Genomic DNA, 16,518 nt, shown 5'->3' on the forward strand with positions numbered 1-16,518 from the left:
TGATGTTTACCAGCACAACAAAAGAACCAAACTGTGTCATGAGTTCACTGCTCAAGATCTTTTCACTTGATCTCTCTCTGTGGCCCCCCCGCTCTGTCTGCCCCCACAATGACCCAGGTCGGCCCCAGCTACCTGGAATCCTACTTTTCTTTTGAGCTCTGATTTCACTCACCGTGGGAAGTTGTAATTACTGCATTGGGTTACCATAGCGATCAGCACGGAGCTGCTCTCGCCGACCTGTTCTCAGAGGTTTTCAGGCCCCCGACCAGTATCCAGTGGCTGAGGGCAGGAAATGACTGTTGTTGGAGTATCCATGGATTAATCTGGGAGTGAATTTCATCTAGATGGAGATCACAGACCGACCATTGTCCTCCCATCTGATACACAGAAATCACACTCAGATATTTAAAGTGGAAATATTTCCTGAAGTGAAATAGTTTCACTCACGTATGAGACCAAGTTTTAGAGCAATAATAAACTTAAATAACTTTCTTCTCTTGGATGCTTCATATGTTATTTGTGTTGTTTTCTGTCAATGTAAATAACTTTGAGCTTCTGTGTTTATGAGACAAAAACAGAAACTGAAGCCTGAGGGCCGGAACCATGCTGCGCATCCCAAGAGCGCCATCTAGTGACTGGAATGGAAACTAACATTTACAAGGTAATCATGAAGCTCATATAGTGAAAAGATATTATTGTGGCTCACACATAAACCTGCTGATAATAAGTGCAACAAACTCTGAGACTCATCCGTCTCCGGCAGCTGAGTGACACTTACAGAGGGAGGACAGGGAAGTCCACTCTCTGATGGAGGACAGATGACAACCTCATAAATATCCAGTCAGAGGAGAGCAAACACACTCGGACAATAAAACACAGCTGGTAAAAAAAAAAAGAGTCCGATTTACAGTGGACGGCTGTAACCATGTGAAAGACAAACAATGAGTGGAAGACAGCAGCCAATGACAAAGGCTGAGAGACATGTGGGACGGACCCTTCTGTCCATCGACCTCAACCCTGCAGAGATGTTTGGTTACAACAGTAAATAACAGAGTGTGATTTGTTTGATTTTCTAAAGCGGGGACATTCTATTGGCTCAGATAACAGAGTACTGAGTTTATTTGTAAAGCACATGTGAAGAATATATATCAACGCAAATCCTTTGGAAGTCTAGAAATAATTTATATAAAATACACCTCTAAAATATAAATATGACTAAGAAGGCAACAGCATAAAACATGAAGAATTAAAGGCATGAAACAGGCTGGTAATAAAGTTGATTAGATATAAATTACAGCAATGAATTTACCCCAACAAGTTACTCTGAGGTGTGTTAGATTCTTTAGATGCTTTAAAATAAATAAACCATCAAACTAATTATGTAGGTGACTGTAAATCTTCATTTTAGCAGCTTGACAACAATCAGCTGGCCTCCTATTCAAAATGAAGGGATTTAAACTCTAACGAGGAAATAAGTTTGCTAATTCTTATTTCATAGTTGAGATCTTCATCAAATGAAATGTTTAAAACTATGACAAGCCCACACCCACCAGGGTTAACATGGACACAGCATAATCAATCAACAATATGAATCAATAATCAATCTTATATAATATTTGGGAACCTCCACATAACTTTATATAGAGGTTACTCCCGTGCAGTTTCAGTAGCTGTAGGTGTTTATCTCTTTAGACACGAAGTTCCCAGGTAATAAATCTAAGATGTTAATTTATGGCTGCACAACAGAGACGTTTAAATTGAAACCCAAGAGGAAGAACTTCTCTTCCCAGCACACAGTGACTCTCCTGCATCACAGGTGAGACACATCTTGATTTTGTTTTTCTTAATGAGTTCATCTTATAAAGTTATGATATATTAATATGCTCTATCACATGTATTTTTATCACCTTGCAGGACTTGTCTGCACAGAGTTAACATGACAGTCTCTTACACACTGGAGGTGGCCAACGTGAGGTTCGGTGGTTTCTCCAAGCTGCTGTTCAGATGGAGAGGAAGCATCTACCGGCTGCTTTACAAGGATCTTCTGGTTTTCTGTGGCGTTTATCTGTTTTTCAGTTTGTTTTACAGGCAAATAAACTCACTTGTAATATGTTTTGATCCTAATATCAGCTGCATTATGATCAGGTTTTACTGTTTGACTGTTTTATTTGCTTCCCAGGTTCCTCCTCACACCAAAGCAGCAGGATCTGTTTGAGCGGATCGCCCTTTACTGTGACCAGTTCACCAACACCAACTTCATCCCAGTTTTATTTGTACTGGGTAAGTGTGACTGAACTGGATGTGTCTTTAACAAGTCGAATGAGAAGACGCTGCAGGTCAACTCATTTTACTTTGTTTTATTTGTTCCAGGTTTCTATGTGACCCTGGCCTTCAATCGTTGGTGGGGTCAGTACACCAGCTTCCCGCTGCCCGACAACCTGATGATGGTGGTGTCTGGAAACGTCCACGGGGCCGATGAGAGGGGACGCCTGCTGCGACGAACACTCATGAGATACGCCAACTTGTCTTCAGTTCTTATTCTCCGCTCCATAAGCACCAGAGTTCACAAGCGGTTTCCCACGTTGGAGCACGTTGTAGAAGCTGGTGAGAGGAAAACTATAACTTTTACTCATTTCATAACATTTGGCTCAGAGACTTTGTGATATTTTTTTCCCACTTTCCAAATAAAACCTTCTGTTTTAATTTCACTACATTTCACCAGAAGATAAAAGTTACTTTGCACAACATGGTTTTGCTTATAAAAAAGTATGTAATGTGAGAAAACACTGACATTTTTTAGTTGTAAGTACAATTAAAACTCCTGATTGCATCTGAAATTTGTATTCTTCCTTCAAGTTGTCTAAACTTTTCATAATTAAACCATTAAAGTGTCTCTTTTTTGTTGTGTATAACAGTCTGATATATTCAATTTAGAACTCTTTGAATGACAAATATTTGTTTTTACTCCTGATAATCAAAATGTCGGATCTGTGTGAAGGATTCATGACGACGCATGAGCTGAAAAAGTTTGAGTCGCTGCACTCGAACTTCAACAAGTACTGGATGCCTCTGACGTGGTTCTCAAACCTGGCATCCAGAGCCAGAGAGGAGGGACGAGTGAGGGACGACATCGCTTTGAGGCTTCTGATGGATGTGAGTGATTCTGCAGACAAACAAAGCAACTGTACAATTTATATCTTATAAAGTACAAATAGGAAACAGAAAAATACAACCACAACATGTGAATAAATATATATTTTAACTGTGATCTGCTCTACTGTGTTTGCAGGAGCTTAATAAATACAGAGCCAAGTGCAGCCTCTTGTTTCACTATGACTGGATAAGCATTCCTCTGGTCTACACTCAGGTAGGAAGAACCATGTACCCAAAAGTATTTACTCAAGTACTGTATCATAGTCAAGTTCTTATACTTTTATATTCAGAGTTACTTATAACGGACTTTCCATATTTTACTTCTATTCAACTACAGTTAATTGTGTTTTACATTCACTCCTCTGTCACCTGTACTTTACAAATTAAGATTTTACATTCTAAATCATTTTTCATACAAAACTTAAATAAATGAATTTGATGGTTCCAGCTTCTCAAATGTGAGAATATGCTTTATTTTATTTATTAGTGTAAAGATATCAGTCTGGCTGATTTTATGGGAATTTCATCACTATTTTCTTAAGTTTTCTGAACCAAACAAACTACTGGTTATGTGGTTGCATCATTATTTGCAGCCCTGTAATAAATGATAAAAAATATATTTTCATTCAACAAAACTAATCTCCACCACCTCTGACCTTGTTCACCTGTGCAGGTTGTTACTATTGCAGTTTACTCGTATTTCGCCTTCTGCTTGATTGGCCGACAATTCCTGAACCCAGAGAAGGGATACGAGAATCACACCCTGGACATGTACGTCCCTGTCTTCACTCTGCTGCAGTTCTTCTTCTACACCGGCTGGCTCAAGGTAACACAGCACGCTCATGGATCACTTGTGGGAACAGATTTTGTTTAGATTCTTTGTGAACACAGAGTGACTTCACTGTGTGTCCTTTCTGTAGGTGGGGGAGTTGATCATCAATCCGTTTGGCGAGGACGATGATGACTTTGAAACCAACCAGCTGATCGACCGAAACATTCAGGTTTTTCCCCTCAAGGTTTCTCTCCATTACGACCACTGTAAACATCTGGAATAAGTCCTGACTGGACTCATTTCAGTTCTCTCCCTCTCTCCTGTAGGTGTCCATGCTGGCAGTGGACGATATGTACCAGAACCTGGCTCCACTTGTGAAGGACAAGCACTGGGCACAGAGACATTTCTCCATCCCTTACACCCTGTCCACAGCAGCAGAGACTCTCACACCAGCTTTCAAAGGCTCCACATTTGACATGAGGTTACTAGTATTCTTTTTTATATCTCATCCCTCGTGTCCAGTTCAGAACCAGCGCAGCCACTGCAAAACTTGAGATTGAACTTTCTCCCACTTTCACAGGATGAGTGCGGAGGATCTTGAGATTCACCAGCCTGCAGACACTCCAGTAAAGAAACAGTATTTACCTCTTAAAGGCTCTCAGGGTGATGGATCTGACGGTTTTCTGCAGAGGGGTAAAGGCATCCATGGTGGGAGCCTCCCTTCTCTGATGGATGTCCCATCACAGCCAAACGAGGAGGAAGATGTGGACGCTCTCCCTGAAGGAGACGTCGGTGCAAACAACTACAGAGAACAAGAAATGTCACTGATTAAAGTTGCGGTGGAAAATAACCAGTGAAGATTACCTGACATGTGGCTCCATGTTTCATCTTGGTACCTGTGCTGCAACCACACTATATATACGATAAATATTGGAGTTGTGTTTCAAATTGACACAAATGTAATTGTGAAATAAAACATATTTGGTGTCATGGTGTAATTTTGCAAATCATTTTTTTCCCCACAACTGTACACTGAATTCACAACAGCACAAACTAATTTGGTTTGGTGTCTTTATGTTCTGGTCCCTTCACCCATATCAATCATTAATGATCAAACTCTGAAGGAGAATCTCTTCTAGTTAAAAACAATCATGGAGGTCCACATCAGAGCAGACCCCCCACTGCAAATGAATAAATGTAGAAAGACACAAATACCCTTTGGATTCATCAAACTGTACGTGGTATTATTTTATATATTTGTATTTTAGCAGGACGATGTGTACAATATGCAAAATGCACCAACCGCTTACAAAACACGTGGTCCTGCTTTTATTCTGAAGAGCACCAAACACAAACTTTAGCCTCGTCTTTACAAACATTATTCATCAAATAAAAACTGTGAAAAGTCAAATGGAGCCTCGTTAGACATCTGTTTAAAAAACTGCGGCTTAATAAAACATTTTTACCGCAGTTAACTTTGTACAAATGAAGAAACGACCGCGACACTTTTATTCTGAAACACACAAACGACGGGACGCGGCGAGGGTCAAACGTCGACTTCCGCGTTGTCAGATTATTTTGGAGAAATCCTCCGAAACACCGACACGCGAGTTTCTGCTTCAGATCCTCGACACCGGAAGAGGTGAATGAAACGTCTCCTCACTTCACTGAAGAGTTTCAGCTCATGAGATGTTTCACTCCTTCATCTCTGAGCGGATCCAACGCGTTTAGCTCCAGTTTCTCACAAGCTAACCTGTAGCCACCGCGCTAACGCTAGCTAGCTCTCTCCTGCCGTGCAGAAAGAAACTTTTCCGGCTGCGTCGGTGAACTTTGGTCGCTGATGAGGTTCATTTTTGAATCTTTTACACTCTGAAATCAGAGTCGAACTTTTAATCGACCCCGCAGAGTTTGATTTTTTTTGTTCATTGAAGCTTCTGATGTCAAGAATGTTCGCTTTTGTTTTGGTTTGTTTGACAGAAGCATCCAGGAGCATGGTGTGATGTCAGCTGACACCCGCCCCCTGCCACTGTTGAGCTGCTGACTGTCACCTCCATCCTCTTCATCACCTCCATCCTCATCATCATGTCCCCGGGAGACAACCCTCACCTGCTGCTCGGCAGGATCCGCTTCCTGAACCGCTGCATCGAGAGCTTCCGGAGGAGCGAGCCGGTGCCGGAGTGTCTGTGCTACGTGCCCAGAGAGGTGTGCTACAAAATCTGCAAGGACTCGTCGGCCACCTCCGGGGCCGCCTCCGGAGCATCTGCAGGCGGATCCGTGGTCGGTAAAACTCTGGTGCCGGTCTTTGACAGTCCACATCAGGTCCCGCACAGCAAGAGGACGTGCAAGTACAACATTGAGCCGAAGAAGGGGACGTGTATCCGGACCACAGGGGAGGAGTACTGCAACAGCCAGGGCCTGTGGGTCAAACTCAGCAAGGTACAAACCTACCTGGGTACAGTCACATCATCATCATCATCATCATCATCACATTCATGACTTTATTGCCACACAACAATCACAGCATAACACATAAGAAAACAACCCCCCCCCCTCCTCCCCATACAAGGTAACACAGAATTAAATGAAATACAGTACAATACAAATATTGATCATCTTATTTTATACTATTATGCAAATTATTTGAAATGTGGTGGGGAAAGCGCATGTTGACACTTTGATCCATCTGTGTCACCAGGAGCAGCTGGAGGAGCACCGTCCAGGTCAGGAGTTGGAGGAAGGCTGGATCCTGGTGTGTAAACACACAGAGGGAGGCGACAGGCTGGTGCCGGTGGAGTCACCGGAGACCATCAGCAGGCAGCAGCAGCTCCTCGGCTACGACCACAAGCCCTGCAACAGGTGGGAACAAGTGGTGGATGTGGAGAATGCGCTCTACATCGGAGCCAAGCCCAAAATCGCAGAGTGCGATAATGCCGCCGTCCAGAAGTTAAGGTGAGACAGTTTATTTCAAATGAAAGTGTGGAGATATGTTGGGCTGTTTTTTCTACAGCAGCAGGTTGTGATGTCTTTCCCTCAAATCCTCAAGGTATGTTCCTCCCACATGGACATATGAATGTGACGAGGACCTGGTGCACTACTTCTACGACCACATAGGGAAGGAGGATGAGAACCTGGGGAGTGTGAAGCAGTGTGTGACCAGCATCGATGTTTCTTCATGCTCGGTTAGTCACAAATGTGCTGCTGGGGTTTTTGTTCTCTTATTTTTCAGTCCTTCCAAAATAAAAAAATAAAGAACGAGCTTTTCCCAAACACCCTGGTATTTGTTGATAGGAGGATCCCAGTGGAGGAGCGAGCTGTCTGACTGATGGCGACACAGAAACTTACTGGGAGAGCGACGGCATGCAGGGACAACACTGGATCCGACTGCACATGAAGAGAGGCACTGTGGTAAAGTAAGAAGCCGCTGAACAACAAAAGACATTTAAACCAACTTTAGTGTTTTAATGTTGTTAATTAAAATCCAAACCCTGAGCTGTTTGTCTGCGGTCAGATGTTTTGCTTGCTTTGGTAAGTGAGGCGTCTCATTTCTGTATTTCTTCACTTCTCGCTCCAGTAAGCTGATATTGACCGTGGACTCAACAGACGACAACTACATGCCCAAGAGAGTCACGGTGTTTGGAGGAGAGGGAGACAACTTGAAGAAAATGAGTGATGTCACGATAGACGAGTGAGACTTAAAAAAAATAATTTTCCCTGGAAGGTCCTTGGGTCTCACAGATCATGCTTTTCAACCCTCTGCCTTGTCTCTGCCTCTAGTAACCTGATAGGAGAAGTGTGTGTACTGGAAGACATGACATCCCACCTGCCTGTCATTGAAATTCGAATTGAGGAATGTCGAGGTAATGCATTTTTTACATGTTTGTACATATTTAGGCAGATACCTCCTGTGATTTTAACACTTGTGAATTTGAATCTGTCTTTCTCAACCCTTTGCTTTTGAAGACGAGGGAATAGACGTCCGGATCCGAGGCTTAAAGATCAAGTCGTCGTGTGAGAGAGACTTGGGTCTGAACGCTGATGTTTTCCAGTCCTCTAACCTGGTGCGCTACCCTCGTCTGCAGGGCACCGTGCCTGACGTCCTGTACCGCAGAGCATTAGTCATCCAGAGGTAGGTCATCGTTCATATTGCCAGTGTTCAGTATTTGTCCCTGGTTTTATGGAAGCTGTGATTGTTGCTGTTCTGTCTCACTGTGCAGGTTCATCTGCCTCCTGGACAGTGTTCTCCCACACGTGGTGCCAGCTTGGGACTACAGCCTGGGAACCTTTAACCAGATCAAAGTGAGTTATCTCATAACTTAAAAAATGTTTTGAAAAGGGCTGTGAAAAGAACATGACTCACTGAAAGTCAAGATAGAATTTATTGCCATCTTCTCCATATATAGTTCTCAGTGTTCAATGGAACAGAATCGTGTTCCTTCAGTTTATAAGCTCTTCTCTGTCGCCCTCTAGAGTATAAAGCAGTTCCTGCTGCTGTCAAAGCGCCGCTCAGCTCTCATCACTCAGTGCCTGAAAGACTCTGAGACCAGTAAACCAAACTTCATGCCCCGACTCTACATCAACAGACGTCTGGCCATGGAGCACAAAGACAACCCGTCTCTGGACCCGACCTGCAAGAATGCTGTGTTCATTCAGGTAACGACTAGACCCAGAGACTGCGCTGAAAAGTGTCCAGAGACAGAAAAGTGCAAATTAATATTTTACTCAAACACTGAGATGGATGGAAATAAGTATTTGGTGCAGTGGATCATTTCCATCACGTTGTGTGTATTTGAATGTCTGTGTGACTGTTTCTGTTGTTTCCTTGCAGGTGTATGAAGGCCTCAAGCCATCAGACAAATTTGAGAAGATCTTGGATTATAGGTTTGCATTTTTAGATCACCTCAGATTTTCTTTTCTGAAAAATGTTAAGAACAATAAAATGTAAATCTTCAATCTTTCCTCTGTATTTGTCAGGTGGCCTGCTCGCTATGACCAGTGGTGGGAATGTAAGTTCATCGCAGAGGGAATCATTGACCAGGGAGGTGGATTTCGGGACAGCCTGGCAGACATGTCTGAGGAGCTCTGCCCCAGCTCAGCCGAGTGTCCAATGCCTCTGCCATTTTTCTGCCGCACATCCAACCAGGTAATCATCACCATCGCTGCCTGCACGCTGTCAAGATTCAGACTGGATGTGGCTTCTTTTCTTAAACTGTCTTTTGCTGCTCTCTCAGGGCGCTTTAGAAGCCAAAGATTATTACGTCCCCAACCCATCCTGTAAAGAGTTCCACAAGTACGAGTGGATCGGTCAGCTCATGGGAGCTGCTCTCAGAGGAAAAGATTTCTTGGTGAGTGCTGCTCATCTACTCCAGGTTGTTTGCACTGGATGAACGCGTAGACTGGATTTTCTTACTTGGTTGTGTGTGGTCCGGCAGGTCTTGGCTCTGCCTGGGCTGGTGTGGAAGCAGCTGACTGGGGAAGCCGTCACCTGGAGTAAAGATTTTCCTGCTGTAGACTCTGTTCTGGTGAGAACATTCAAATTATTTACAGCTGCTCGACATCAAACAATCAACCCTGTGTCTTAGCAGTCTACATTACCTTTTACGTTACGGTGAATTTTCATTGTCCTGCTAAGGTACTAACCTGCTGCACTGACTTCCTGTTCGTTGAGTCGTTGTCTCAAGGTAAATATGGATGTATGTGTGTTCAGGTAAACCTGCTGGAGGCCATGGAGAACATGGACCAAGAGACGTTTGAGTTCAGGTTTGGGGAGGAGCTGGTGTACACCACCCTGCAAAGCGACAGCCAGATGGTGGAGCTCATCCCCGGTGGCAGTAACGTGGCAGTGCGCTACGAGGACCGCAGCGAGTTCATCCGCCTGGTGCAGAAAGCTCGGCTGGAGGAGAGCAAAAAGCAGGTCCGACTTCAGTGTCATGACACTTTGTCTTCAAACATGATGCTACTTGGAAAGTGGTAAGACTTAAAACTAAAAAATGTGCCTGATGACATGTGTGGTGCAGATTGCAGCCATGCAGGCGGGTCTGCTGAAGGTGGTTCCTCAGGCAGTGCTGGACCTGCTCACCTGGCAGGAGGCGGAAAAGAAAGTGTGTGGAGACCCAGAGATCACTGTGGAGGCCTTGAAACGACTCAGTGAGTGTCCAGATGTCTGATTAAATCACACATCCTCTGTTCTGGTAGAAGAGAAAACGTCATGCTTGTTGTTAGTAGCGTAAGCGACCTTGCTGTAGGGATGTATATCTGTCAGTCACCCCCAACAATTGAGTTGACATGAAACATTGCAGAGACTTTTACTGACGGTGATGAATCCATGTGACTTTGGGAACATGGTGAAATGGCAAAGATAAATTTCAGTCACACAAAATGTTACCAAGATCAAGTTAAACCAAATGTAATGTTACTAAGATCCTCGTTAATCCAGTTAACCCTGTCCTCTGCAACATTGTTGTACATGAGTGTTGTTTCTGTCTCCACCAGCACGATATGAAGACCTGGAACAAAGTGACGTTCGGGTGCAGTACCTGTGGGAAGCGCTGACAAACTTTACCAATGGTCAGTTCATTATTTATTTGCTAACGCTTCCCAGTAATGAATATTCTGAACAACATATCTTCTTAACTATGAACTTTGTAATTTGTCTTAGTGATTTTGTCGTGATGAAAATATACAGCACGTATCTGCATCACTGTTGAGAGGAGGACTGTGAACTGAGGTTTATGGATTGTGACTTACTGTGTTTTCATATTTGGTTTTCTCAGAGGATCGCAGCAGGTTTCTGAGGTTTGTAACTGGTAGAAGTCGTCTTCCTGCACCGATCTACGTCTTTCCTGACAAGCAGGGGTGAGCGCTAGTGCATCCCAAAAAATCTAAATTACAGAATTCTGTTAATGGCAAATCATTGAATTCATAAAATGTATCCTTGAACATGGTTCTATTAGTTTATGTATTTGTAAATGTTTTCTGTTTCCTTATTTAGCTCTGAAACAACAGATGCACTCCCACAGTCGTCCACATGTTCCTCCACTCTCTACTTACCCAACTATCCCAGGTATTATAATGTTCTGTCTCTTCTGTTGCAATGAATTGATGTGTGTACTGCTGTGTTTATCACGTTCCGTTATCTTAAAGCTTACATTAATATGACACTGAGACATTATGAAGTGGATAACTGTCTGATAACTTCTCTCCTGCAGTGCAAAGGTTTGTGAGGAGAAGCTGCGCTACGCTGCGTACAACTGTGTTGCCATCGATACAGACATGAGCCCCTGGGAAGAGTGATCTCTGCTGCTTCACTGAACAAACTGCACACATTATATGAAAAACGGATTGAATGCAGAACGCTTGCTAAGCTGATCACCATATATTTACAAATGCCAATTAATCTATGCTGTATATAATAAAGAAATATATGGAATCATGGAGATGGAGTTTGTTTTTAATGACGTTTTGTGGATGAAACATGAAATTAGCTTTTACAAGTTGTGACACATGTCCTGTAAAAATGTTGAAATATTTTAGTTTCTTTGGGTGAAGAACACGAATAAAACAAGCAGCAAATAAAGAGGGAATCTGCATTTTGCAAGAGCTCAGTAATAATACAGAGTGATTAATGTTGTTAATAATTTTAAATGCAAAAAAATTGAGAAAAGGTTTTAAATGATAAAAATATGAAAGAAGTTTATCTGTGATTTAGAAAATTGTAATTTGACAAAGAGGATAAATAAGGATCTCCTGGTGGGTAGTGCTTCATTTTATAGATGTATTTCTTTATGTAGATGTATATGTAAGTACATATGAAAGCACAGATATAAATCTTTATGTACATGTGGATAAAACTAATTTATTGCAATATGTGAATCACATCATAAAAGTGTGTTAAAGAAAATAGATTTTTCTTTGCAACAACGTGTTGTTAATTTATCACCATAAAAATGCTATCAAGAAGTACTTTGCGGGTAGTATTTTTTATTTAATATAGGTACTTCTATGCGTATCTATTTAAATGTGAGATACTTATGATACTTATACACATTAACTAAACTTTACTTTACTGTGTTTAAGACACAAAATACAAAACAAACATACAAGTAAAATTAATTTAAATTAAATGTTCTTTACTTGAAACCACGTTGTTGCCAAACCTCGTTCGCGGGTGTGTTGGTTCTCGCGAGACCACGCGGCTTCAAACCGGCCCATGAGCCTTTGCGGTTCCTCTTTCTAGCCGGCGCCTGAGAATGGGTACGTGTTTTCATGCTCGGGTCGGAGGGAGAATCTTTGTCCATCTGCTGTTTTAGCGAAGGAACAATCTCATCATGGTCGGCTACGTTAAAGCTAAACGTTATTTAAACTGTTCTAGTTCCATCTTGACCGGCTGCAGGCGGTAGATTTTTATTTAATCTAACTTATTTTTCCCGTGGACATCTGAGGCAAGATGGCCGCGCTTATCGGCCGTGTAGTGTTAGCGTCGGGCCGTGGACGTGTGGCTGTAAACGGGCCCAGTTGGCAGGTGGTGAGCTCCGGGGACATTTCAGCAGAACACAGCAGCTTCTGTCCAACGTTGAATCTGTTTTTAAACGTGTTCTGTGGTTGTGTTTGTCGTTTAATGAGCGTTAAACCCACGGTGAGCTGGTGTTAGCATGTGCTAGCAAGACTGGTCGTGATCGTGTCATGCTGTTGCAGTGAGACTCGGTGAATTTGACTCAAAGAAAGGTGATTAATGCAGTGAACGCGACTTTTATCAATGTTATTCTAAGTTAGTTTGAGTGCACTTTGTTCTCTTCGCGTGCATTTGGCTTTTTTAAAGTGGTTTTGTATCTGTAGGCTGAAGACGTGGAGGAGAAATGTGCTTGTGGCCTTCTTGACTGTAGTTTCTTTGAGTTGAGTTTAAATTGTGAAATATTCTCACGAGTTAAAAACCAGAATATGCATCAAATTTAAACTGCGATTAGGGACTACTGCCAATAATGCTGGTAAATAATCATTTTGACATAGTTAAAATTGATTTATCCATATGTCTTGTAAATGGTCCAGGACACAGACACGAGGAATTTTGTCAAATGAACTTAAACAAAAAACGTCCCTGCTGGATAAGTTGAATCTAGACGATTAAAACTGAATTAATTAAATATACAATTGTTTTTTTAAGTCACTGCAACCTGGTCACGTGTTCATAGTTTATCTCAAGTCCTGTTAGATTTGATGGTAATTTGCTTGAGTAACATGATGAAAACTCTACTAGCGGAATCCTAATTTAAATGTGGACAACCCTACCTTGGAGAACTGATTACTCAAGCATGAACCATCAGTTTGTGGTGACCACCTTGTGAATCGTGAGCTGATCTAACTCCTTTTCCCCCTTTTCCATCCTTTCAGGTATCTCACGGGACAACTGGCATAAACGCCGCAAAACCGGCGGTAAACGCAAGCCCTACCACAAGAAGAGGAAGTATGAGCTCGGGCGTCCTCCTGCAAACACAAAGGTGAATAAAATCCTGTGGTTCTACCTTCAGAAGTGTTCTTGGTGTGGTATAAAGCGTGGGTGATGAAAACCTGACCTTAGGTATGTCTTTTTTTGGGCCGTTTTGGTTCAAAGCTTAGGACATACCAATGTTAGGACTTGTCATAGTTACTCTGACACGCGTCAAAGCTTGTTTGTGCTACTGTTGTCCACGCGCCTTCAGAATGCATGCAACACACATGGATTTAATAATGATTTATAATAGTACTAGTATTAAGTATGTCTGTTTCTTCAGATCGGACCTCGTCGCATCCACACAGTGAGGGTCCGTGGTGGGAACAAGAAGTACCGTGCTCTGAGGTTAGATGTTGGAAACTTCTCCTGGGGCTCTGAATGTAAGTTCATATCTAATGCTACTCGGAGTTTGTAAGATTCCTTGATGCTCTACTTATCTTTCCATGAAGATAACTTTGTCCAGTTCTGCTACTGAATGAAAGTGCTGATAACAGTGACTCTGAGAAAGACATTAACATGTTGTGAATTTCTGAAGCTTTGACAAAAGTTGAAACATCAGTGGTGAGTCTGCATTCTCTTCATTACTTTATTTTTGTACCCAGGCTGCACACGCAAGACCAGGATCATCGATGTGGTCTACAATGCCTCCAACAACGAGCTGGTCAGAACCAAGACCCTGGTGAAGAACTGCATCGTCCTCGTTGACAGCCTTCCATACAGGCAGTGGTATGAGGCTCACTACACCACTCCTCTGGGACGCAAGAAGGGAGCCAAGCTGGTAAGTGGGAAAACTGTTTGGTGATATCGTTCTCCTGTGTTTATATAGCATCTGTGTCAATAGGCTTAAACTAGATTGATCAGTCTTGGGTGGAAACAGATTCGCCCCTGAACAGATAAGAAATTTTAACATCTATTTTTTCCTGGTACTCGCACGTCTTTCCATGAAGATAACTTTGTCCAGTTCTGCTACTGAATGAAAGAGATGATAACAGTGACTCTGAGAAAGACTGGCGGCCTGAAAAAGACTTGAATACATATCCGCACTTGACACCATCATTAGTGTAAACTTTGCAGGTATTTTATGTCCATCTAATTAGTTTCCTCTTCTCTTGTAGACCCCTGAGGAGGAAGAGGTCCTGAACAAGAAGAGGTCAAAAAGGACTCAGAAGAAATACGACGAGCGTAAAAAGACTGCCAAGATCAGCCCCCTCTTGGAGGAGCAGTTCCAGCAAGGAAAGCTGCTCGGTGAGTCTAACAAGTGTTGTCCTGAATGTTTCTGAAAGCCGCCCAGTGGTTTAAATTTCCTTGAATAGAAGTTGTGCTTCATTATATTGATGGCCTAATTTATTTATTTCAATATTTGGCACAGGACACAATTAATGGTTTCATATTACCTTACGGCAATGTCTAAGATGCTTATTTAAATGTTATTTTAGGGATGTGAAATCAAAAAAATCATGTGTGGGATTAATCTGTAACTTAAATTAATTGAATATCTGTATTAGAAAAGTACATAGCTGTAAGTAGTAGAAAGTGTACTGGAAAACTTCCACTTGAAACCCTGTTTAATAGAAGATAAATCATCAGTCATGAGAACTGTTACCTCTTTGTCTAAAGTACTTTGTCTGTCACTGACATTGTTTCTCTCTCTCCTGCAGCTTGCATCGCCTCCAGACCCGGCCAGTGTGGCAGGGCGGACGGTTACCTCCTGGAAGGCAAAGAGCTTGAGTTCTACTTGAGGAAGATCAAGGCCAAGAAAGGCAAATAGATGTACAGCTCTTTGAATCGTCAATAAATTCTTTCCACCAAAGTGTTTGCTGTCAGAGCTTTATTCTTTTTTTTTTTTTACCTGTGATTGGTGACATCTGCTGAGACTCTTACTGGGTTGTGACTGTGCCGTCACCATTGTGTTCAGGTTGGTGTGGACTCATTTAGAGGCTGCATGCAAGATATAGACTGAAAGTATTCAAGAGTTTGATTTAGGTTGATGGTGATAAAGAAAACTAAACTGTGCAGCAATGGACTTAATATCACCATCACATTCACTAGTATATGAACAATGAATGGCTCTTAAGTGCAAAGTTTACTAAATCAAAAGTATTTTACTTTAGCCTGTATGTGATTCACCCAGGATTTCTAAGGTAACAGATACTTGCATGCAGAGAGAATTTGACAAAATGCAACAGTCATGATTAATTTAACTACCTGCAGAGGTTAATGGCCACCAGTGGATGTTAGGGATGTAACCTCTGCACCATAGAGATATCAAGTGTTTGGCCCTTGTATTAGTTCAGACATTACCTCTGCCTTATCATTTTAGAACAGAAGACAAGATGGTGAACATCCCTTATATGTTCTATCTCACTAATGCCTACCATGAGTTGATGTAAGAACCCCCTTCTTCTGAGGCCCACCACAGGTTGATCAGACCTGGGTGCAGGTCCCTAGCATCTTGGGGCCCAGTTGGGATCTTTTCTCCTGATCCAGAGAACATTAGCTGGGGTGTGCTGTTTCCTTTATGGTCTGATGAATAGCTTGTCTTTGGATCCCCAGATCTTTGAGCAACCTTGATGGTGGACGTTGCAATAAAACCCCTGCAGCCAACCTCCACGGAGCAGACTATTGCCTTCCAGCCACGTTTGTTAGTAACATCTACATCCCATTTAACACAGGTGCTTCAGATTGTGTACACAGAAAATATACAGAAATCGAGTATTGTAATTGTTTTTTGCCATGCAGTTACAGCCTCTGGTCAGTAGAGAGTACTACATATCCTCTCAGCACCCTGTCCTGCCAGAGCCCTTCTACTGTAAACAAGTACTTCTCTAGCAGGTTATGGTGTAGGACCTTCTTGAGTGATGCAGTGGGTCATAATTTAGAAACTGGTCACATCATTTTAATCTAAGTAAGTTGTCAAATGTATTAGAGGAAAAAAAGAATATCAAATAGAAGCAGCAGATAATTTAAACTCAAAGGTCACCCAAAGAAAGTAAACCATCCAGAATCCCCCTAAAACCTGGACACCACTTTTATATGGGAATTTAATGCTCAATTAATTATTTAGATAACTCTGAGGATCACATGGAAAAAGTGAGTTAATTAACATTTA

General features: G+C 42.2%; 3 protein-coding genes and 3 non-coding genes across 7 annotated transcripts; all 6 read left to right on the top strand.

Annotated features, from left to right (window-relative positions):
• The first annotated feature begins 21 nt into the window (after nt 1-21).
• On the top strand, nt 22-4,914 carry best4 (bestrophin 4). The gene is made up of 9 exons (XM_020109380.2): nt 22-2,088; nt 2,180-2,280; nt 2,371-2,604; nt 2,999-3,153; nt 3,290-3,367; nt 3,827-3,979; nt 4,074-4,154; nt 4,252-4,406; nt 4,506-4,914. The coding sequence occupies exons 1-9, from the start codon at nt 1,937-1,939 to the stop codon at nt 4,780-4,782; spliced, it is 1,386 nt and encodes a 461-aa protein (XP_019964939.2). The 5' UTR covers nt 22-1,936; the 3' UTR covers nt 4,783-4,914.
• Nucleotides 4,915-5,446: 532 nt separating this feature from the next.
• Nucleotides 5,447-11,356, top strand: hectd3 (HECT domain containing 3). 2 transcript variants are annotated; one of them, XM_069510673.1, is made up of 20 exons: nt 5,447-5,567; nt 5,903-6,361; nt 6,621-6,874; nt 6,969-7,104; nt 7,214-7,335; nt 7,497-7,610; nt 7,700-7,782; nt 7,886-8,051; nt 8,140-8,221; nt 8,393-8,575; nt 8,751-8,803; nt 8,897-9,065; nt 9,154-9,267; nt 9,355-9,444; nt 9,630-9,836; nt 9,940-10,069; nt 10,415-10,489; nt 10,696-10,777; nt 10,914-10,985; nt 11,131-11,356. In XM_069510673.1, exons 2-20 carry the CDS (start codon nt 6,008-6,010, stop codon nt 11,213-11,215), a joined length of 2,571 nt encoding a protein of 856 aa, XP_069366774.1. In that variant the 5' UTR covers nt 5,447-5,567; nt 5,903-6,007; the 3' UTR covers nt 11,216-11,356. The 2 variants fall into 2 exon arrangements, with proteins under 2 accessions (XP_069366774.1, XP_069366772.1); XM_069510671.1 differs by having other exon boundaries at nt 5,456-5,770.
• Nucleotides 11,357-12,067: 711 nt separating this feature from the next.
• Nucleotides 12,068-15,219, top strand: rps8a (ribosomal protein S8a). The gene is made up of 6 exons (XM_020109368.2): nt 12,068-12,175; nt 13,310-13,416; nt 13,690-13,789; nt 14,012-14,187; nt 14,525-14,654; nt 15,068-15,219. The coding sequence occupies exons 1-6, from the start codon at nt 12,172-12,174 to the stop codon at nt 15,175-15,177; spliced, it is 627 nt and encodes a 208-aa protein (XP_019964927.1). The 5' UTR covers nt 12,068-12,171; the 3' UTR covers nt 15,178-15,219.
• On the top strand, nt 13,469-13,577 carry LOC138405203 (small nucleolar RNA SNORD46). The gene has a single exon (XR_011238887.1). It is a non-coding gene; the product is annotated as a small nucleolar RNA SNORD46 (small nucleolar RNA).
• LOC138405202 (small nucleolar RNA SNORD38) lies at nt 13,848-13,916 on the top strand. Its single transcript, XR_011238886.1, has one exon. It is a non-coding gene; the product is annotated as a small nucleolar RNA SNORD38 (small nucleolar RNA).
• LOC138405201 (small nucleolar RNA SNORD38) lies at nt 14,346-14,414 on the top strand. The gene has a single exon (XR_011238885.1). It is a non-coding gene; the product is annotated as a small nucleolar RNA SNORD38 (small nucleolar RNA).
• Nucleotides 15,220-16,518: the final 1,299 nt, after the last annotated feature.

Source organism: Paralichthys olivaceus, chromosome 16 (genome assembly GCF_024713975.1).
Source record: "Paralichthys olivaceus isolate ysfri-2021 chromosome 16, ASM2471397v2, whole genome shotgun sequence".
NCBI lineage: Eukaryota > Metazoa > Chordata > Actinopteri > Pleuronectiformes > Paralichthyidae > Paralichthys > Paralichthys olivaceus.